Genomic DNA, 23895 nt, shown 5'->3' with positions numbered 1-23895 from the left:
TGGTATAAGCTTACTGCAGACTGTTTGGGTAAGATGTTAAAACATCAGTTCTTGAATTTATTTAGCCTTACGTGGCCACGGGATAGCAGCTGATCTAGTCGGTGATACCTGAGACAGCAAACAAAAATGAAGTGAAAAAAAATAGCAAGAAACTCACTAGACCTACTATTTCAGACATCGAATGTTAGAGCATATTTAAAAGACGATACTTTAAAAAATATCTAAACTTTACTTTAAAAAAGTATCTCATAAAGAGATACTTTAAAAAAATGTCAAATAAAAATACCAAGAACTAATACTAGGTTGTCAGAAGCATCCTGGCTCCCCACAGGCACTAAACGTTGCAGGGACAGCGAGCTGTGACAAGCCTGGGTCGTTTCCATGGGCACTTCCTACCACGTGAGAGCTGCTCCAGGTGAATTACAGGATGGCGATTTCTAGCGTCCAGGTTTGATTCTCCTCACATTTCTCTCTGTTAGAGATTTTTTTTTCACCATCAGGGGAAGAGGTGAACACCAGAATGGAAAGTTTAGAGACAGGAGAGGAAAGAAGTAAGATCTAAAACAGCCCAGAGGAAAGTTCAAAGAGAAGGGCTGGTTTTGAGGAAGGCTCTTTTTAGCTGCTCATGTAACAGCGTGCTCTGACATCCCTCTGCGAATCCAAAAGGGAAGAAAAATAGATTGTCTGCAAGTCAGCAGTGCTGAATTCAAGCAAGAGCAGCTCTCAGTTACCAAGCACGAGGTGGGTTCAAGCAAAAATGTTCATCCAACTACTTTACATATTTTCAAGACAGCTTCGAGGGCCAAGATGGAGACCTGCCAGGTCAGCCCGAGGCAGCTGGCAATGCAACAGGGCTGCAAGCCCTACAATTGCATATTCCTCCTTCACAGAATCAAAGTGGAGATCACCACCCCCAAATAGACTTCTGCTGGTGAACACGAAGGAGAGTGGAGCTGCCAGGTCTTAGATAACAACGAGGGCGGAGATGCACGGCCTTAAAATAGCTACCGCCTCCACCTCGCACGCTGCAGAACAAGCTCTTACTGTTTCGGGCCCAAACCAACCAGCACCAAGACAGAACAACCTGAAATCCCGTTGCTAATGAGAGATCTGATGCTTGACAAAAAGGGTCCTGCCAGTGGGTAGAGGGGACCAGATATCTGGCAGCAACAGGTCCCTCTTCGGCCTTACGAAGTGCCTAAACAATACCTGCTGCTGAATAAATTGTGTTTGGTTAGCACTGCCTCCCACTGACAGGGCCCTCAAAGGTCTGAGCAGCAGCAGTACGGCTTCCCCCTGCTCTGTGCTGCCAGTTTCCTTTCTCTGAGAGCCAAGAGAGGTCTGGCCACACGCAACTTGCTTCTCGTTTCATCATGCGCTCCCACCGGCAGCTGTATTCTCTGTGGATTTGGAACACGAAGAAGCTGTCAGCATCTCAGCTCCTTGGGTTGCCGCACGGGATAGTGCAAGCCTGTAAGATGGTAAAATGCTTTGAGAAGGGTGTGTACACGTGTGTGTGTGTGTGCACACTGCGTCCAGCGGCGCCTGGCCGTGGGGCTGGGCACCAGCTCTGGGTGCTGCTGGAGCACGGCTGGGACCACAGTGACCCAGGGGGGCCTCCAGCCTCAGCCACTCCATGGCTCTGTGCTTCGGTAATCGTGGGCCAGGTGGTTTATTCCAGCTTTTAAGAGTTAGTTGAACATCTGAACACGAAGACGGGCTTGGTTTACTGATGTGTTGTGAAAGAAAATGAGAACAGCTGAGTTAATTTCTTCTGCAGTAGGATTTTACCAGCTCTCCTCGATTCTGGGTGCACACAGGTACAGAAGAAGAGAAGAGTGTTCCACCTCTCTCCCTTTCAAGGCTTCAGGATGCAGGATCCACCCTTGCTTTAGCAAAATGCTGTATTTTAGATGTGGTTACATGGCTAAATAAATATGTTTAAGTAGGAAGAACACAGAATGTTTCCTTTTTACTCTACCACTGTCTCTTCTTTCCACACACTTCGGGGACAGGGAGCAACACTCTTAACAAGTTGTTACAGGTCCTTCCTTGTTGGTAAACGTCGGGATAAAACCCACTGGAACACTTCACTTATGTATCATCTTTCCTCATTAGAAAGACTTCTGGAGAAAGAACACTTCTGAAGAACACCAAATCCCAGCAGTAGGTTGCTGCCAAGGACCATTACTCAGAGCCCTCCCAACAAGACTACAGAAAAAAAAAAGAAAAAACACAGCTGTGTCGCTTCGTGGCCACCACCGAGTTCCTCGTCCCACCATCAGAAAGCTTCCGTGGGAAGCAGCCAGCCAGCAACTCCTGTCTGCAGTGGCTCTACAGCCAGCACGCAACGTGCCCGACTGCTGCTGCCACTCTGGCACCCTGGAAGGCCTTCGGGATGGACGCTGCTTGAACCCACTGGACATCCAGCGAGCTATCATGGGCTGGGACAAAGCCCAAAACCCAGCAGCCTTCGTCCTGCAGTGGCCAGTAGCAGGCACCAAGGAAGAGCGGAAGGACGTGGTAAGCACGCAATGAAGGAAACACGCACCGTACGACAAGTGCAAGGCAACTTCAGCCTGAAGTGAGTTCGTGTATTAGCTAAAAATGCACCCTCCTGATTAGTTATTACAATACTTTCGAAGTTTCCTGCCCTTCCCCGTACAGAGCTAGTGAGTGAAGTGACTGTTGGCCAACTCCATTTTTCTATCATTGTGAACCATTTCAGACAATCCGCTGTCCTGATTAAGAAGTTGCTGTCCTGCCTTCGGCCTGGGCACCCTGCCCCTCCAAAATAGTAAAATTTCACTGAATCTCATGAAAATACTTACTTAGAAGGATTCTAGTGCAGGGCAATCTGAAAAGCTACTGAATATATTGCTCTGGGTTTCTACCATCGCAGTCCCTACCCTTTTGTTAAGGAGTGAGCTTTCAACAGCTCTAGCTGTGCTGGCCACAGAGCAAACAACTGCACGCAGCCACACGCCACAAATATCAGATTATTCCAGGCAGAGCTAGTAAGGAGGAGACCTCTCATACTCGTGCTTACGAACCGCTCACTGAACTGAAGCTCTGGCAAGAACACGCATTCTAGTACAAGTCAAGGAGCCCAAAATACAATACAGCTGATAGCCGATAACATGCTTTGTTGTATCGTAACTGGATATAAGTTGTATTTCTTGTTTTAAATGCACAAACAATATGTGGACTGCAACTGCAAGGCTACCTAGCCCCAGAAAACAGGAGCCGCTCTCAGATCGCTCGATAGCGAGGATGTGTGGTCCTTTCAGCACCGCTTCCTCTTTCCGTTTGAAAACACAGAAGATGACTTATCAGGAAGGAAGCATGGCTGGGGGGGAGCACTTCAAACACCTTGATAAATCAACACAGCTCTGGCTCCGGAGAAAACTAAAAGGGAGTTGAAACCAGCTCCTGTTAATCATTTGCATTCCGCAGCTACTTAATAATCTTTGACTTTTATAGACAGAGAAGCAGGCAGACATGATCCCAGAGAGCTGAGGCCAGCCCTGGAGCTCAGCTAGGCCGCAACTGCTCGCGCAGGGTCGGCCACAGCAGCTACATCAGGGCTGTGTCCAGGCGGGCTTTGAAGATCTCCAAGGAGGGAGACTCCACAAGCTCCCTGGGACATCTGCTCCCGTGGTTAATCACCCTCACAGTAAAAAGAACCAAGCTCAAAGAAAATTGCTCGGGCTCCAGGCTGGGCCTGGGGCACCGCTGGGCAGAGCCCGGCTCCGGCCTCTCGGCACCTCCCTGCGGGTGCTGCCGGCCACGGCCGGGATCCCCCGGAGCCTCCTCTGCTCCAGGCTGAGCAGCCCCAGCTCTCCCGGCCTCTCCTCACAGCAGAGGGGCTCCGGGCCCTGCGGCATCTTCCTGGCCCCGCACCGGGCTCTCCCCAGCGCGTCCAGCTCCCTCCTGGACCCCAGGGGTGTCTCACCGGTATGGAGCAGAGGGGCAGGGTCCCCTCCCTGCACCTACAGGCAGTGCTCCTCCTAACACAGCCCAGGAGGCTGGTGGTGCCTTTGCCACGAGGACACATCACTGGTCTTGGTCACCTCGGTGCCCACCAGGACCCCCAGGGCCCTCTCTGCCAAGCTGTCCCCAGGGGCTGGCCCCCAGGTGCCGAGGGCTGTCCTGCCCCGGGTGCAGGACTTGGCAGTTCCTTTTGTTGATCTTCACGAGGTTCCTGTCGGCTTGTCCAGCAGCACAGCCACTGTCCTTTCTTCATTCAGTTTTCCTGTTCATGATACGGGAAGTTTATCATGATACGGGAAGTTTATCACATCTGCAAACTTGCTGAGGGTGCAACCCACCCCCAAGTTCAGGTCAATAACAAAGAGGTCAGGCCTCGGCCTCAGACTAAGAGGAAGACCTGAAAACCTCAACCCAAAACTAAATTTCCAGAAAGTACCTCAGAGAAGCCTGTTCACAGATATTCTGTAAGATATCCTGTACGAGCTCAGCCTCACCACGCTGAAATGTTCAGGTGTAGAAGGGCTGCACCCCGGAATAGTTTGGGCCTAGTTAGTGCTGCTACTTCCAGTATTTCCAAGCCAGAATGAACACCTAGTTAACACCACTCAACACAGGGCAGCACAGAACAGGAACTGAAACATCCCCAAAAATTGTTTCTAGAGAAGGATAACTTTAAGCTGCACTTCCAGTTTTTGTCAGGGCACTCTTGCCCTCAAAGGGTGTCGTATTTTTTAAACCCTGTCCCTTCTACGGCCATTTTTTTTAATGAGTTTCAGTAACTCGTTTAACGAAACACTACGTTTAACACACACTACTGACTATGCTGGATGTACTCCACAAGCTTCTGCAGTCTAAAGGTAGCCAATAATTACAAAATCCTCAAATACCAGAACTGAGCAAAGCAGACACTTCCACAATTACGAGCTGCTAATCTGCCAAAGAGGCCCTGGTTTGAAGCTTCAGGGACTTTGTGCGAGACACCTTGATTCGAATTGCTCTGAACACAACACCGGAAAGACAGGATGCATCCAAGCTCTGACCAGGGCAGATGCTAGCAATCCTACATCAGATTTCCTCCTGTCAGGGAAATCTGAAATTTAGGAAGGGCATTAAGAAGCAGTTTTTATTTTGATCCCTCCCAACACGCAACACGGGTATGGATAAACATTTTACACCGAAGCAGCCATCTTAAATTCCTACCAGTAATAGCACCTGAAAGGTAACTGAAAATAGGAGCCTAATGCCACTGGGAGCTCTGAAGAGGCAATAAGCAAGCAAGAGAGCTGTGGCATGGCGATCTGGGACTCGTGGTGGACCTCCGTGTTGGCTAATGCAGCCCTGACATCTGAAATCTGCATCCAGCAGAGCTGAAGTCAATAGATAATTACTTGCAAACATATCAACAAAAGATAGACAGAACAAAGAATCCACTTGCTTTGACCTTGTAAAAGTTTCATATTTCTGCCCAACAAAAGAACTGAAAATAAAACTTCATCATTAAGACTTAAATCGTACAAAGCAGTGCAAAAGCAGAAAAGCACTGGCTCTGTGCTGTGCCTCTACTGCTGCTCACAACCTTCAGGAGCCATAGGCACGAGAAGTGATCCCACGGGTTTTCAGTGCTCAAAAACAATCACTGCAACAGCCTTTTTATGTCTGATGTGTTGAAGAAGTCTGTCTTGCCCTCAGCAACGCTCAAAGAAAAGCTGTCCTGTATCAACACAGGTGGAGCCCTTCTAAAAGGGGAAGGCCTTACCACATATGGCTTATTTTGACCACAGGAGATGAGATCCTTAGACTTAAAACCACAAAGACAGAACCTGTATGCGTGCGTGTGTCTCTGCACAGATCTGAGCACCAAAGTTTTCACAGCTCCAGTAGGTATTTCCATTGCCTCACTGGAAATGATTACAAGAAACGTAACATTGTGAAAATACATTCAGCTACAACTCACGTTCAAACCTCAATCCCCAAGGAAAGCAGAAAATTCACGAGAACAAACAAGACATTTATACCAAGGCAAGGGCTGAAGAGTACAAGTTTCAGGGAGACCAGAATATGTAAGTATGGAGAGAAAAACCAACTTACTTTCTCCCCATTTTCAATTTATGATTTTGATGTCTTCCACCAGGTGTTTGGGGATCACTTTTACTTATTGATTTACTAATCAGTTTTTACTATTTACTTATTAAACCACATGAAGATACTTTGTTCCCTGTCCTTTCTTTCGTCCCACACAAAAAGATGACAAAAATCTACATTTAAGAAAAAATAAATAAAAGAAAAACGACGTCTGGCATAGCCCACAAAACAGGGGAAGCCGAGCGTGGCTGTGAGAGCCCCCAAAGCAGCACCCAGAGCCCAGCCGTCTGGAATGAACGGAACTTGGTGACTTACCAGCAGGCCAAAATACAGAGCCCCGTGAAGAGGATGATGGGGATGGGGTAGGAGGCACAGAGCAGCCCGTGGCTGTAGAAGGCCCGCGATATCCTCTCGCGCAGCTTTTCAGTCAGGGTCATCCTCAGCGGCCGTCACCTCGCTGCCATCCCGGGGTACAGCAGGACGTCGGGCAGCTCCAGCATGTGCAGCGCTTCAGGGGCGCCGTATCCACCTAGGAATCAGAAAGCAAGCAAGCTCATGAGGAAAAATAAATAAATGAAGGCAAACGCCACCAACTTGCTGCAGAAAGGCTTTCCCAGGACGGGGGCTGCTCAGCGCCGCGCGCCCACCGGAGCTGCTCCTGGACGCTGCCAGCCTGAGGGCTGTGACCGCCAGCAGCACCCGAAGGGATCCCGACAGGAGGGAGGAGAGCATGAGGCGAATTTTTGGAAACGATGGAGCTGAAGAAACCTTTTCCTGTCTTTTTTTTAACTGGGCTATGCAAAGCATAGGGTTCGCAGCAGCGTACTCAGAAGCAAAAGACCTGAGTGCAAGCAAGACAGGTTTTTCTGTAGTTCAAAGCCACGATTATCCAAAGTTTTATGTTTTTATCCGAGAGGAAATAAAGACAGTTTTCCTGGCTTCTTCAGAATAAGACCGGGCCGGTGAGAGACTCGAAGGACACGACTAGAGTCGCTTTGTCCGCAGGAAGATGCCATTCATGACTGCTCCAGATAATTCATACAAGACCTAAATTTAGGCTGCCCCACTACAAGCCCCTTGGCATTTTGAGCTCCTCACTGCCACCATCCTGAAGGGACAGCACACGGGATGAGGAGGCTGGCAGGCAGGGAACCATTAAGGGTTATTTATACACATCCAGCTTAGAAATTCCCCGAGCTTCACACGTTCCGAAGCTGGAGCAGGCACCACAGGTGCTCTTTTTTCTATTTTCCTAAGCACTCACTTTCAGCTACACCAGAGCACGTACAGGGGAAGGCAAACCCTGAGTACAACCATCACGCTTTTAATTTCAGGTGAAGTTCTATTTAATGCCCATTTTAAAATAATCTACTTTTTTTTTTTTTTCCCAGAAACACAACTAAAATAATCAGATTTTTAGCAACAGAAGCACTGGTACATCGGCCTAACGACCAAATGAAAAACCTGGACAAATACTTTCGCTAATACCTTTTTCAGCAAGGCACCAGGCCTTGCCGGACGGATCGACATCGCTGTCCTAGACGTAGGGAACTGCCTACCCCCCCACCCCTTTTGATTCTTGAGCTCAAGAGAGAACAAACAAAACAAATTTTACTTTCAACTTCCAATAACAAAACCATCTTCCAGAGCTGTTCACGGAGTGGAACCATGCAGGAAACCCCTGCACACACGAGCCTCCTAATCCGAACTGACCGCTGAAAGCAACATCAAACCCCTGGTGAACGTACAGCAGGAACTGATAACTCAGCCTGTGTTACTAGAAGGGGAAAGGAAACGCAGAAACGTAAGTTGGAACATCTGAACTTCATCTCACTGGTGATATTTTCAACAGGAGGCTTGCTAGAGCTAGACAGCTACGTCGGGGCTCACATATAAGGCTTATCCCCCTAACCTCAAGGCAGAAGACGAAAACCAAACATTAAAAATTTCTTAAAAGCAGAATTCCGCTGCTTTTCAGCATCCGCACTCCACGGCTGTCCTGTCACAACAGCAGGACACAGCTTAACCTGACGGCTGGGCTGAAGCGAGCAGGAAAGGGGAAGAAACTAAAAGGAACGTGCCTCACATCAGCCCCACTGACGCTCGTAACGCAGTTTTTTCATACTGCGAACGCAAGGATTGGAAGACAAAAGTGTTTCAAGCACTCACCAGTCACAGAAGGGGGAAGGCAGCCAAAATAAAAGCAAGTTCAGACAAAGTGCAAAAACAGCGCGACCAGCCTCGTCCTCTACCAGGGATCCCGGCGACAGCATCCCACCGGGAACAGCTTCTACTGAATGCAAAGAGAATTTAGCATTTACTTGCTTCACCTGATGTGAAACATCAGCATTAAAAGGAAAACCTGAGTGTTCCAAAGCTAACATGTGCTTACTGGTTTTTGGGGGGTTGCATATCCGGTTCTGAAATCTCTGTTAGCTTTATGCTCATGAAAGTGGAAGGCAGGAACAGTTCCTATTCAAAGCCAGTTTCCCAAACAGAGGTTAGGTAACTCAAAATAAAGCCTCTGAGTTTAGGACAAATATTAAAATAGAACCTACTCAGAGGTTTTTTTTTTTCCTGTTGTGCATGACTGCAAATCCAAGCCAAAGTTTGAATGGAGACAAGCAGACCTCGGGACGTTTCCTTCTGCCCTTGCAACACCGTACGTGGCGTGCCTCGTGCCCTTCGCTCGCAAAAGGCAAGCATAGCACTGAGGGTCAGAGATGTAGAGTAGGAAACAAAAGCAAACAGCAGGCTCAAAAGAGCGAGGTTTAGCCCAAACCACCTGGCTACCACAGTCCAAGTGGTAACTTGCCCCAAAGCAGAGCAGGCTCCGTACGAGGGAGCACGGGGAGTGAGGCTGAGGAGCAAAACTTTCCGACACGCCGCGTTGCGTGCCAGGTCGCCACCCTTTTTCCTGGGGTACAGCACCTTGACACGTGGCAAATGAGTTTCTCCAGCACCCAAAACCTCTTCTCGTACCCAACACCGCAACTCCAGATGGCTTCTACCACCTCAGCAAGAAAAAGCACCGTGTCACTCACCTGCTGTTCAACCACAGCGCGAGGCAGGCAGAGAGAACGTTAAACAAATGCCCCAACACCTTCATATTTTCAAGGGGGTCCCGTCCCAGTTAAAAACAGTTGTCACACACCACTTAATTCATAACCTACTCCGTGCTGACCGCCGTCACGAGGTGAAGCAGCTTTCCGACCCGCACTGAACACCAGTGTGGAGCAGCAGGCGCCTATCACTACTCCCAGCCTCAGCAGCCCTCCCTGATACTCCCTCGGCGTACACCAGCTCAGAAGCGCCATCCAAGCCCTGCAGCAGCCCAGCCTGGCTCACCAGGACTCCTGGTGGGTGGCAGCAGGTCCCCCCTGCCTGAAAGCTGAGCAGACCCCATTCAATTCCAACCCATAAAGCTTTTCTCCGATGAGGAGCGTGAGGCGGAGCGCTGCGCAGGCGCTCAGCCGGCGGCTCAGCATCGCGCCCCGCGGCTGATCCCCGAGGGTTTCAGGGGAGCACAGAGCAGCCGGGGCTGGAGGCACTGCTGGCCGGGTGCTGGGTGCCTCCCCATGCAGCCTGCCTGCCCGTGGCGCTCCTGGCAGCTCCCCGGGCCATCCTGCGTGCTTCGCCAAGGTCATTCACTGAGGTTTCAGGTGAAGAAGTGCAGCAGAAGATCTCCACGCTCAGACAAAGGCTGTCGTCCCCACCTGTACCAGCCGTGAGGTTGGGACACACGGAACCCCAACGGCCTCTTGCGCTTCTTGACTAAAGGGGTGTACCAGCAAGAGAGTCCAAACGACGGTAATATTAAACTGCACCCTAAATGTGAGCAGAAAGGGCTTATTCCATAGCAGTGTGGATGCTGGAACCGTTATACTTGCTTGGGAGCCTCCTACTGCTGCTCTAGATCGCTGCCTCTGCTGCAAGTTCCTACAAACAGCAAGACTTCTGTAAGGAAGTCCTTCCAGCAAAGGAAGAGACGTGGAATTTCTTGCAGGGAGAATAAATTCAGGCTAGCAGACGCTGGGTGATGCTGCTTCTCCCAAGAGAAAGGCTTCTGTCTCACCCAGCAGTAGCTGCGCATCCCAAACTCCACGTTTCTGCCGGAAAGCGTTTTACAGGCTGCAAGGAAAACCTCCCTTTGCTACTGACAGGCAGCTACCGTGCATGTAAATGGCAGCAGCTCAGACAGCATTAACCCACAGCATGGTTAGAGGCAAAATTACCAAGTGTGGGAAAGCTTTCTCCTTCATTATGGACAGTATTTTATTTTTTTAAAAAGATAAATATATTTAAACATTCGAGTCTTCCAAAAAAGCCTCTCTGGAGCATGCCTCAGCGTTAGGTAGTCATAAAACCATATCTGGTTAAGTGGGGTGGGGGGAAAGAAAGAAACTGTTCTGTAGGAATTCTTCTGGCACTTCAATACGTAAAACATTTTGCTCCATCTTGTTGCCCATAGCAAAGTCCTACACCTAAATTTCAACACGAACTTTCGCCCAGCGATTTCCACTTAGATCACAGCTTGGGAACGCAGGACGCCAACAGAGCACATCTCTGTGACTGCTGATCGCTCAGCACCTGCGGGGCTGTCAGCAACAAGTCACCCTCCCGGGGCTGCAATCATCCCTCTTGCATCTGCCAGGCCAGCACGGGCTTTCCAAGCATCTTCCGTCCCCAGAGGTATCGGTATTAAGCTTCTACCTTCAGTCATCACAAAATAAGAGGAGACGGCAGGACTCTGCTCGAGACAAAGGTAGCCAGACTGCTTCAAAACTACTGCAAAACGAGGGAAAAATGGATTTGGGGTCCAGTTAAGATCTCAAGCCACAGGCAGAGCACCCACCAAGGACAATACCTCATTCACATCCTTGTGCCACCTCCTTCACACAGCACTTCGACATCCTACAGGCACATATTTGTACACACGTACAGCTACAGGAATCTCACGTACTCCTGGGCTATTCCAGGACACTCAGGGAAACGCGGGAGCCATCACAGACACAGAGCTCACCGCCTGATTTGTAGCCTGCCCTCAACCCACAAAGGTCTCCGATCCCTCTTCGGTCCTCTCTACGGATCTGGGTTCACTACATGCCCAAAACTCAGCACAACATCCCCCCGAAAACAACCAAAAAGCCCAAAGCTCCCCAGCATCCTGCCGCTGCCAGCCGAGAGGCACAAAACACCCAGAGGTCAGCTCGTCCACGAACCAAAGCAAAAACAGATTTCTTGCCTTGTTGGACTGCAGAGGCAGCTCGTAGCCCTGAGATGCCAGCAGCCGCCACCGCTTTGATCCCTCCAGCAGCGACTGGTGCCAGCAGCCGCCGCAGCTCTGCTCCCAGCCCGAAACGTCCCGGCAGCAGCAGCAGAAGGGGAAGGAAGAGGGGAACACGCCACGGGAACCCGCTTCTCAGCACATCTCACTTGCCAAGCGCAAACTCTCCTCCAACCAGGGCCAGGGACGAAGCACTTCTGAAGACTTGAGAGATGGGAAAGCAAGAAATAAGCTCGAGACACGGCCCTCCTTCAGAGAAACGCCACACAATCAGCTCTAACACCCAGTCCCCATTCTCCGCTCGCGTTCCCATGAGAAGAATAAGGTGCTTTGTGCTGCGAGAGGACACGGGTCACGGGGAGCAGAACGCTTCCTATGGGAAAACCCCGACCAAGGCGCTAACCTCCCGAAGGCCGCAGGCTCCAACGGGTCAACCCTGACACAGCCCCTGGGGAAACGAGGCTCCAGAACTGCCCCCGTTCTCTCTGCTGGGCACTCCTCCTGGAAGGCTACTTCTTGTATCTAGAAAGCAGAAACTCTTCAGTAAGCGTGCCTTCAGACTACATCCTCTCCACCCCACAAAAGGCCAAAACAGTATTTAAAAAGTTGAACTGAGTTTTTAAACCAGCTTTCAAAAAGAAACCGCTTTGAGAAGTACTCATAATATCGCAGACAATGTAAGCAGCTACCAAAGAGGGACCACCGCTCACAATAAGCTTCCAAACCCACTTTCGGTGCGTCTTTTGGACCTTCATGCCACAAGAAAAGAACCTCAGCTGAACTCCTGCTGAAGTGCAGCAACTCATTGAATCCATTTCCTATTAAAGGTCTTTTTTTGCTTCCTAAAATAACGAGTATCGCAGTAGGCATTAGACACCATCTAATTGGTATGGGTGAAGTGGTGGGATGTTCCATGAGAAGAGCCCTAAAACAACAGATATCTACAAAAATAACAAGCATCCAGATTTAGAAGGCAGACCACACAGCTTCAAAGTTTACTCCTCTTTTTGCATCCAGCCAAACGAAGCGAAGAATACTGACGTCTTACCAAACACATGAAAACATTTCCCAATCTTTTCTTCCTGACATTTCCCAATCTTTTCTTCTCTTGCCCAACCTGACTTTTGTTAGCAATGATCTAGGCTCCACTATTTACTACACGGAAAGAAACAAGATCATACGAGGCAGCTTCTCTTAAAACACGGTTTTAGCATCATTTAATACAATTTCAGAAGTATTACTAGCGTACCCCTCACACAGGGCAGCGCATGGAGACACATGATAGAAAACCTGCAAAATTAAGTAGGAGAAGGTTTACTCTAGAGAAGAAAAGGTGCAGGGCACACCCAGAATCCCCGAAATTTTAATTTCCAATGTTGACACTAAGCTGCCAAAGTTTCGGACAGGTTTGTCCTCTCTGGACTCATTTCTCCATCTGTAAGAGGAAAGTAAGTTATACCGATGCCATTTTAAAACCCACTGTGAAACATAAAAGCTAAGAATCACAAATCAGAAGCTACCACTGTAAATACCAGGAAGACTTCCCTTCCAAATCACATTCTGGTGAAGCTGGGATGAGCACGTCAAGGAGCACATCAGTTCTTGGCCAGGTCAACGTCTGCACGGCCTCCAGAGAGCCCTGCTTTGCCGCTCAGCGGAATATTCAGAGGATTTCTAGGCAAGGCGGATTCTTCCACGATTCCAATGCACCAGCTGCAAATGAATTTTAAGAGTGCAACCACAACATTATATTTTTCCAGGCCTTTGGCAACTGACAGTAGCAAACTCCTACCCTAATGAGATAAGTAGAAAGATGGCAAAAGAGACAATCGGATTGTAGCGTCTGGCTTTTAATTCATTTCCTGCAGTCAAGAACTCAGCATTTACTTAGATAAACAGAAGTCACAGTGATTGTAACACCATCGTTAAAAGACTGCCAGGAGTTTCGGAAGAGACGAACTCGCAAGCACCAAGGAACACACAAGATTTCAACAAATGGTAGCAAGCCTTTCCCAAAAGACGTCTTCAAATGCCTCAAACCTACTTGAGGATATTTTATCAAAGCCTACTGAACCGTAAAGCTGTGATTCAATTCCTTCGCTTTAATCGAGGAGTTATTGAGCTCAGAACTTGCCATCCAATATATTTTTCACTGAACCTCCCTGTCAATAAGATCAGCACCAATTCTGTTACTATTCTGTTCACCAAGGGTTCAGGCAGCAGGTTTGGACAGTGGCTCTGCTTTCACATGAAAACCTCACTGGACAACCAAAGCATTTCCAGGAGTAAGAGTCCAAAATAAAAACCCACTGCTTTGCAGAACAGCAAAGGAAAAAATGCAGACTACGTTAAAAAAGAAGGGATTGTGTTTAAAAAGCCTTAAGGGGAATTAGAAGAGCAAAATGTTTGGTGATAACAGAAGCTATCTAAAGATACCGTATGGGAACCATGGGAAGCTCAGAAGAAATGCCTACCGCATCAGAAAATTTGGTCAGGAGTTGAAGATGTGTCTAAATGAGGAAAATAAGGAGAAAAAATCTTGCACACTATGTACAAGAACATTATACAGCAGGCCAAAAAGGAGTGGAGGAACAGCTGGAAGGAGGTATAAGAACTAATAATAAATCCCAATTCAGATACCAGGAGCGAGCCTGCCAGGGAGTCTGCAGGGCCAACAGATGATCGGGATACGGAAGAACAGAGAATACAAAAAGCCATAGAAGAAAAGCTAAAGCAAGCGTCAATCCATCTCCATGGATGAAGAGCTCGGGGGAAGGAACTCCAGCAGGAGCAAGCAGCCTCTGCCCCACGGGGAGAGGTGGGGAGTGCTCGGCCAGCGCTTACGGGGAGCACCTGACAAGCTGCAGATCACCACGCACGGGCTCTGAAGTCAGTAGAAACTAGCTAACAGAATTTTGGGATGGGAGGACAATAACTACAACACGTTGTAGAAGAGTCAGCCTCACAAATCTGTTAACACTGACTTCTCTAAAGCTATAACCAAGTACAGAGACTGGAGATTCAATTCAGAAAGTCTAGCTAGGCTTCTCAAAGCGGGTGCAGGTGAACTTCTTACCGGGGACTGCTGAAAAGCTAAGGAGTCGTGTGCTACAGTCACCATCCCTGGAGGTCTTTAAAGACGTTTAGATGTAGAGCTTAGTGATATGGTTTAGTGGGGGACTTGTTAGTGTTAGGTCAGAGGTTGGACTCGGTGATCTTGGAGGTCTCTTGTAACCTAGATGGTTCTGTGACTCTCTCACCTTCATAAGGCCAGAAATTGATTGCAAGAGGTTAAAAAGGATCATAACAAACGTCCGATCCTTTTAATAGAAGGAGGTAACCAGCCCCACAGGGAACTGGGCCGTTCAGCAGCCTCACGAGTTACCTGGAAAAAAGGCACGACGCTGACAACACCAGCAACACCTCCAGCTGCTAGTCGTGGCACCAAAATCAGGCCGACTGAAGAGCCGGCAGAAATAACTCCCTGCCGAGCAGCGGGGCAACAGGGCTGCAGATTAAGTTCAATGCCAATGAACGTTATGTGGTGCATACGGGGAAAACAACGTTACAAGCACAGGAATGTGTTCCAGACTGGCTTTGTCACTTATGAACCAGGTCCTGCGGTCCTTCTGGTCGTTCTTCCTCCTCCTCACCTCGGAAAGGACATACTGAGGAATTAGAAGAGGTACAGAGAAGCCCAACCAAGGGTGATTAAGTACATGGAGCAGTTTCTATAAAACAATAATATGGGAAGGCTTTCCAATCTGGAAAACATTTTATCAGCTAATGGATACAACAGACCTCTAAAACCCGAGGCCATCTGAGGAAACGAACAGGGAAGGGCTGCCTCCTCCAGCACGAGCACCACGCAACATCCAGTGAAGCTACAAAGCAGCAGCCCAAAATAAACGCGCAGGGAAGCCGTGGACATCTTTACCCCAGGGCTCTGCCCATGCCACACGGGTTAGAAAAGCAACCGGGCACATTTTTTGGAAGGAAGAGGTGCGAAGCACCATTAAGCACCCCGCGAGGCGTTCCCCTGGCTTGGGGGGCCACTGCCACTTTCCCAGACCTCGGCGCTGGCTGCCAGCTCCTCCTCACACTCCTCTTGTTCGGGACTCTTCCCCTGTGCCAAGCAGCGTCCACGCTCAGCGACAAGACACCAACCTAAGCCTCGCAGCCCCTTCCCGTGCGACACGTCTCACACGACTGCTTTTGGAACAGGCGGCTCCTTTTGTTTGTTGATGCGGCTGCCTTACAAGCAGCTAGGGAATCGCCTTCCCCTAAAATATCAGGAGGGTGATGCAACAGGTATGCGTGGTTACGTGGGGATGCCTTGCCATTACACACAGCAGCCCCAAAGCCTCCTCCCGCTCCGCACGCTGCTGCTCAGCACCAGGCGCTGGCTCCCCAGCGGCCGGGAGCCAGCTCCTGACTCCGGATGGGAGCAGCAGTTCCAGGGTGCAGACAGTAACCAGCAAGGAGCGTCATTTTTCGGATATATCCTGTCTCCAGGAATGGACTGATGGGGCACCTTCAGCCCGTATTTTAGAATCTCGTAAGAGAACTCATTTCCGTAGAAATAACAGGGGCTGCAGGCGTTCATTGCCATTTACCTACTTGCTAATCGAGCTGCCCAGCTGCAGCGTGAAGGAGTCGAGCCTACATCCGTGTGTCCTCCTCAGCCGCTTCGGCAGCGGTCACTGCAACCTGCAGTCAGCGCAGCTTCATGCGGGACTCCCACAGGAGCACGCGAACACCCCAGCCCGCGCAGGCTGGCAGCAAGTTTGTCTTTGTACTCTGTCCCCAACTTCCATTAGTGCCACTTCCTGAACATCTCTGCAAGATCAAGTTCAGCACCTGAGTCCAGCCTTTTGCTGGCGACGTGAAATACAAGAACACTTGGGTGTCACTCCCGTGGGAAGCTTTGTCATGACCCACCCGCAGTGCGACGCATGAAAAGTTTCCCAGTGACACACGTGGTAGGGCCTAGCAATACAGAGTGAAGGCCTCCCAAATGCAGCCCTCACACCCCAATTAAAGCACAGAAATCGCAAAAATGAAGCTAAATACTTGAATATGACAGCTGTAAGCGGACTCCGTAGGGCAGAGACCCACCGCAGTGGGGGACACCACCACCTCCTGGTCCCTGTGCCCCCGCGCCCTGAGAGCAGCCCCCTGCAGGGAGGCCGCCCCCAGCTGCCCCATGGTCAGAGCCACGCAGCGAGCCTCGGTGGCGGTGCCAGCTCACGGGACAGCAGACGGGGCTGGAAGGGACCCTGCAGGCTCACCCGTGCACCTACCTCGGAGCGTTTGGGGTCACTCCCTGATTACTCCCAACAGGGTTTACCCGAGTTGTCCTCGGGTGTTTCGCTGGAGACTACAGCCACCCCGAGCGATGTCCTCCCGTGCTGAGCTTCAGACAGCTTCCTGTGACACTTCACCTGCACATGTCCAGTGGGTGAAACCCTGCACAGTGTGGGTAAAAACGCTCCGTTCCTTCTGGATCATACCTACTCGATTATTCCAGTCCCGCAGCTGACTATTCTTGCTTGAACACAAAGCCTTACAACTGCCCGCAGCGGCCTGCGGCCTGCTTTGCAGGCAGGGCTGAAGCCATCAAATCCCTTCCTTGATTTTCAGTCCCGTCACATCGCGCGGCTGCAGTCCTTCCCAGCTCCACGGCACTTAGGGCTTTAATACACGCAGTCCGTCCCACCCCACAAGTCCTGGAGGAAAGCCTGTGGCCCCACAGTAACCCCACAATACAGCCTCCCGCTCTAACACCAGCCATCTGTACCACAACAGGCTCATTTATTTAACCAGTTTTGTACCAGTTACACAGCAGCATCCTCTCAGGACAATTTTTTCTAAACCTCACCTACCTGATCCTTTTTCTAAACCTCCACCTGATCCTCACTAGGACAAAAATCAGGACTTCCTGAGTTCAGGATGCACGGACCCCTTTCCTCCTGCAGCCAGAGGCAGGCCTGCCACGGGATCACGGAGAGCAGCAGACTCACTCCGTCAAGGAAACACCTGCGGCAAACCAGCGCTGGCTGTTCCGCGCTCCCTGGAACCCTTCAGGTGCGTACAAGTCATTTGCCTACTTGCTCTGGCGTTTTAGGATGACCACTACTCTCCTTTCTCCCCTTCCCACTCTCACCCCCACAGGCTGCTCGCTCCTCTCCAGCCTTTCCTCACCACCTATTTCCCGTTCCTCACAAAAGACGCCCACGGAAGCTTTCAACATTTTTTCCAGCCTGTACTTTAAGGACGTAAATGAAAATATCTTACTCAGCTGGCTGCCTACGAGCCTGTTCCTTCTGCATCCCGGTCTGTCAGCAGCATCAGTCGCTGGCCAGCTGGCTTCAGCCTGCAGTAAGTCAGCTACAAAAGATACTGCAAGAACAGACAGCGACATCTCCTCTCTGTTCTGCCCTCCATCATCCTCTTACTATTAACACATTCATAGAATAATTTTATTCCTTGGCTGCTTGGGTCTGATTTCTATCTTAATCCTCCTCGCATGGTTTTGTTAGTCTTTAAACGAAAAATGCAACCCCCTCGGGGTTCCAGTAAGCCACACACGGCACGGGTGGTAAAAGCAACGTTTGCAACTAGTCCACGGAGTGTAAGAATGGGATTTTAACCCAGCGCTGCTTTCCAGACGAAGTTCAGGGAACTGAGAAATACCTACAGCAGTCACTCACTATCACAACCCACCCATCCAACAGTCACCCAGTTTCTCTTCAAAGTTCTCCAGCTGCAGTTACTCATTTACCTGCCAAACGAACAGCTGGAACTAGCACGGCCTCCTCCCTGTTCCTTTACCTACAGCTGGGACTCCTTTTGCTGCAAAGGATGCATTTCCTGCTTCAAAACCGGCCTTCAGGACAGAAAAAAAGAATTTAACTTAGGCCTACAGACTCTACCTGCCTGTTTCGCAAGCAGATGGCCTTGTCTGCATACCTGAGTACCTCTTTCTACTGCAGCTACTTCTAAAGACTTTCTGCCCCAATAAACACTTGGCCTTCCATACCTCGTAGAACTGTTGAAAGCAAGGTGAAAGTTAAAGACGACAGTAACACTTTCCAAAGGTAACACACAGATACAGCCTTCAGAAGGGGATGCAGCTCAGCTGGCAGCCTGCTGCACTACTGCTTGTGTCTCGGTCTCTACTTTAGCCTTGGGTGTGACAAACGGGAAGGGTTTCAGGAACCTTCCCAGGTAAACCACGTCTACATAAAGGTTTCCAGCAGCTTTCTCCATTTTCCAGACCTTCCGTCCCTTTTCCCTCCTGCACACGCTCTCTGGATGCGCCCAGGACTTTCTGCAGGTACAAGCCTGAGCAGAAGACTATTAATTTTTAAGCAGTATCACCACGGTCGTTGTACGGATGAATAAGGTATCTGTTACTACCAGGAACTTCATAAATATTCCCCCAGTAAAGCACTTCTGCTTCGGGGACAAAAGTTCAAAGATGTACAGACAGTAAACTAAAACAGAGGCTGGAAGGGTTCTGAAGTGATTAATTCAGAAAGAAACTTCTCTGGTAAAGGATAAAAAACCATGAAACAGCCAGCACGGGGACCTGACGACGGCTCACGTTATCCGGACATATCCTCACCACCCAGAAACCCGCTCAGGAAGGGCAGAAGAGCTTTTTTCAGGCATCTTCCTCCTGCTGCAGTCTGCACTGCCAGCACCGAGGCTCCAGGCACCTTTTGCACCACCTGCGTTTCATCGCCGCTCCTGCACTGCTCTGAATTGAATTCAGCAGCTAGCTCTGGCGGTCTCTGCTGATACACCACCAGGATTATTTTGGTCTGGTTTAACCAAGACCACGGCTTACACTGGATCGTTTGCCCCCTGGAAGAAAGTTTCCCAAAAAACCCACTCAGACGTGGTTCAGAGTAACCGCCCCGGTTTAACGCCTGTCACATCGGAACATCACGCACCAGAAATTTTCTGAGGAGCATTTTGCAGAAGCACACAAAATCGTCTTTCTGCTCCAGGTGGACGACTTCGGTTTCTGTCTTCCACATCCAGACGAGAACCTCCTAACAACTACCAGAGGAAGTCACCTTACGCTCTTTGCAAAACCTCCGGGTCAGGCAGAAAACAAACAGCAGACCACCCCTGGCTCCCCGGGGTAACAGACGTCCTGTTCCACAGAGCCTCTCTGCAGCTCCCAGACTTCAGAGCTTCAGTGGCATTTTCCCCCTGAAGCCTTGAACGCTGGAAGTTTGGGCTGAGCCAAATTAATCTAATTAACAGGTATCCTCTCACGGGCGGCATGCCAACAGCGACAGCAACAAGAGACCAGAACGCAACTCGGACCAGTTAGCCCATAAAACGGAAAGTAAAAATTAAGAACCAAACCCCAGCATGTATTTTCCTGCGTTGTTCCCCACCCACCCCAAAAAAGTCATGCACAACTCTAATCAGAACGGTTTTCATTCTAAACTAGTAACTCTGCACTTCCCGGTGTTCCAGGCACAAGTGCACGCAGGCATCAGTAAGGTGACTCACTCGCACGGGATTGATTTTCAGCAGGTTCTAGATTACAGCAGCAGCACTCGGCAGGCCCGAATAAGCCACCAGGACCGTCAGCATCCGACACAGGGAGCTTTCTGCCAGCTCCAGCATCGCGCAGAACCAAATATTTTTCCTTCTAATAGCCACCGATTAAAAAGCCGGGGCTGGCAGATCACTGAGCTCCTTCTTCCCAACAGCGAAACAACCCCCAGACTACTTCGTTAGATAACGAGTCTGGAAGCCCGGCTCAGGCATTGTCTTCTCAGAACAAACCAACTATTATCCCCCCGGCATCTTTATCACAATGCTCCATACAAGATCCGTTCGGCTTTTACCAGAGAAACGCGACCCTCCTCCTCCTCCTCCTCCTCCTCCTCTCCTCGTCCACCACTGCGCTCGCTTCCGCTGAAACTCGCCGTGCTGCTGGCAGGGGCCTCAGGCTCGGGTTTTCTTCCCGAGGGAATCCAGCTAGGCACAACGGGCTCCGGCCATTCTGAGGCGTCGGGAGCGTGTCTTCACCTGAGGACACAAAAGAAAAGATTCACTTGAAGGCAACCGTCCTCAGGTCCCCGCTCCTCTTTGCCATTTCAGCTGACAAGTAACACCGCACAGGCTTTGAAACTGAGGGCTGCGCTGCCCCAGATCTTCCTCACGCTCCTCAACACCCTTTTCTCTCACACGAGCAGGGGAAGAGGCGCTCGGTTGTGCCGTGGGGCTAAACTGAGAGGGAGGGGAACGGGCTGGCACAGGCACAAGGTCTCGGCCAGCTACAGCGGCCTGGATGTACCAGCAGGTAGGAGGAACCCAGAGCGAGCAGGATACATCCAGGACACGCACGAGGCCAGTTTGTCATTTAAATTAAAGGTGACGCAGGGCAGCCAAAGATCTCAGCAATAAATGTCCCTCCGGCTTCATGCTTAGCCTGAATTTGGCCATTTTACTTCCTGCAGTGCAAAGGAGCCGGAACCCAGCCTTACAGCTTCCAGTGCTCGCTGTGCCTCTACCTCTGCCCCTGGTTCACGCTCAAGGATGGGCTCGGTGGGCAAAGCGAGCCGTGGCAGCACCTCGAGCCCTTCGGGGATGGAGCTGGAGCCCGGCTGCCGGCATCCCCGCGGGGACGGAGAGCTGCCAACACTCCGGGCGAGGGGGAGAGGGACCCCCAGCTGCTGCTGCTGCTCCCCTTCTGCTCGCTACCTGTGGAGCTGCACTGCAGACAGATTCATATTTTTATTCATCAGGCTCTACCTATTGTATTTTTAAACTCTTCGCTCACCAGAGAAGAAGAACCTGACTTTTCTATGCATAACCACACGAACTTGGACAAGACAGGCCCAGCAACCGAGTGAAAATAACCCCGAGTAACTGCACAGCTGTCTTCAGAGAAAGCCCGACAAATTTCATTCATCGCTGAGATCGGGACACTTAGAAACCTATTTTAACGCTCCTCAGGGGGAAAAAAAATAAAATAGGTTCTTCTCCGCTCTTTTGTGGCGTCGGCACATTTAAATCACGTTTGGAAAAATAACCAGCATTGTGTCAAGTTCAGCACTGTAGCTGAAAATACTGAGCGGAATTGTTTCGGCGGGAGGATTCGGAGCTACCAGCACGGCTCTCCGCACGCAGCGCGTTCAGTGAAAATCCCAGGGTGTTCTCCTTCCTTGTGAATTCAAGTCAGCTAATCGCCTTTCTGCATTACACAACCGGTCATGTAATCCTAAATTTATCACGCCGGCGTGCTGTCATAACGGCTACAGGTTTCACCACGAAGGAGACCATGCCTCATCTTTGCCTCTGTCGGAACAGGAAGAGTTTTCTCTTGTAACAATTCTAACAAATAAGCGGACACCGCGGTCAGGATCGTGTTGGCATCCAGGCAGCAGCTCTGCCCTCGGGAATCCCCCAGACACAAAACCACGAGCAGAGCACTCGGGACCCAAGCAGCCCCTCTGCCCGCGTGTTATCCTCGCTCGCCTAACCCGTGCTCACCTGCTCTCAACGCCAGGAAATCGATTCCTAAACTTTAACCAAACTTCAAAGGCTGGGGCCACGAGCCGGGGCGCGAGATCCTCGCGGCACCACGCCGTGCCGCAAAGCAAAGTCCCCGGGGAACCACAGCAGTGGGGCAGCTCCAAGGCAGCCAGCGACTGCCCGACTGACCACCTACCTACCTACATGACCACCTACCTACCTCCCTGCCCAGTTGACCACCTCCCTGCCCGGTTGACTACCTACCGACCACCTACCTACCCGATTGACTACCTACCTACCTGACTACCTACCTACCCACCCGCACGGTTGACCACCTACCGACCACCTGCCTGCCTGACCACCCACCTACCCGACTGACCGACTACCTACCTGATTGACTACTTACCTACCTGCCTGACTACCCGCCTGCCTGATCGACTACCTGCCCTCCCGACTGACCACCTACCCGCCCGATTGACTACCTATCTGTGCGATTGACTACCTACCTGTCCGATTGACCACCCGCCCGCCTACCTACCTGCCTGATTGCCTACTTACCTACCTCCTTGTCTACCTACCTGCCCGACTGACTACACACCTGTCCGATTGACCACCTACCTACCTCCTTGTCTACCTACCTGCCTGATTGACTACCTACCTGTCCGATTGACCACCCACCTGCCTACCTACCTGCCTGATTGCCTACTTACCTACCTCCTTGTCTACCTACCTGCCCGACTGACTACCCACCTGTCCGATTGACCACCTACCTACCTCCTTGTCTACCTACCTGCCCGATTGACTACCCACCTGTCCGATTGACCACCTACCTACCTCCTTGTCTACCTACCTGCCCGATTGACTACCTACCTGTCCGATTGACCACCCACCCGCCTACCTACCTGCCTGATTGCCTACTTACCTACCTCCTTGTCTACCTACCTGCCCGATTGACTACCTACCTGTCCGATTGACCACCTACCTACCTGCCTGCCTACCTACCTGCCCGACTGACCACCTACCTGCCTGCCCGACCACCTCCCTGTCCCCAGCCGCCGTCCCGTCCCCTCCTTTGTCCCCTGCCCACCACAGCCCCCCAGCAGCACTCCCCACCACGCCTTTACCCCCTCGCCCCCTCCCCTCGCCCCGCCCGCACCCCCTGGGCCGCCCCCAGCCCCCCGGCCCGACCCCCCCGACCCCCGGAAGCGCAGCACAGCGCGGACAGGCCCCGGCCCGGCGCCGCCCCCCGCCCCCCCCCCCCGGCGGCCTCCTCCCGAGCAGGAATTCGGGGAGGGGGCTCCGGGGTGGGCCCGGGGGGGTCCCGTCAGCGGCCCGGCCTCGGCGCCCCCCCCCCCCCCCGCGCGGCCCCTCCTCACCTCACGGCCCCGCCGCTGCTCCCCCCCCCCGACGCGGCTCGGCCGATCCTTCGTTAATTTTTTTCCTTAATTTTGCCCGTTTTAGTTCCGTTTTTAAGCGTTTATCCCGCCCCGCCCCCCCCCTCCCCCGCGCGGTGCGGGATTTACCTCACGCCGCTCGCAGCCCGCCGGCCCCGCGCGCGCTCCCGGCCCTCCCCGCCCCCACCCCCCCCCGCCCGCCGCCGCCGGGCGCGAGCGCGCAGGGTCGGCCCCGCCCCCCCCCCCCGCCAGCGTCACCGTGACCACGCCCCCGTCCGTTAGACCACGCCCCCTGCCACTAAACCTCGCCTCCATCTGCCGGACCACGCCCCCTGCCGCCAGACCACGCCCCCCCGTTGCCTGACCACATACCCCAGGCAACCAGGCCACGCCCCCTCGCGCTCTAGCCCCGCCCCCGTCCGCATGGACACGCCCCTTTGTGGGCCGGGCCAGCGGCTCTTACGTCAGAACGCGGAAGTGGCCGGGGGCTGGCGGAGCACGTGGAGGGGCCGGGGCCGGGGCCGGGGCCGGGGCCGGGGCCGGGGCCGGGGCCGGGACCCGGGGCCGGGGCCGGGACCGGGACCCGGGCCCGAGCCCGAGCACGAGCACGAGGCCCCGGGGCCGCTGTCC

General features: G+C 51.7%; 1 protein-coding gene across 6 annotated transcripts in view; it reads right to left on the bottom strand.

Annotated features, from left to right (window-relative positions):
• The window catches only part of LOC121065983 (SREBF chaperone), a 57409-nt gene extending 33957 nt beyond the window's left edge, over positions 1-23452 (bottom strand). Inside the window, exons 1-5 of one of the 6 annotated variants that reach the window (XM_040549266.1) lie at positions 22738-22904; positions 22218-22353; positions 21468-22146; positions 20239-20422; positions 6391-6604 (exon numbers count right to left, since the gene is read on the bottom strand). In XM_040549266.1, the coding sequence (XP_040405200.1) occupies positions 6391-6512 (122 nt within the window). In that variant the 5' untranslated portion in view covers positions 6513-6604; positions 20239-20422; positions 21468-22146; positions 22218-22353; positions 22738-22904. Of the gene's footprint in view, positions 1-6390; positions 6605-20238; positions 20423-21176; positions 21399-21467; positions 22147-22217; positions 22354-22405; positions 22422-22597; positions 22614-22737; positions 22915-23394 lie in introns of those variants that run through there. The other 5 variants (XM_040549268.1, XM_040549267.1, XM_040549269.1 and 2 more) reach the window with 5 other exon arrangements.
• Between the last annotated feature and the right edge of the window lie 443 nt (positions 23453-23895).

The sequence above is a fragment of the Cygnus olor genome, chromosome 2, assembly GCF_009769625.2.
Source record: "Cygnus olor isolate bCygOlo1 chromosome 2, bCygOlo1.pri.v2, whole genome shotgun sequence".
Lineage (NCBI taxonomy): Eukaryota > Metazoa > Chordata > Aves > Anseriformes > Anatidae > Cygnus > Cygnus olor.
Note: the sequence above shows the minus strand (reverse complement) of the source record. Positions and strands in the feature narration are given on the sequence as shown.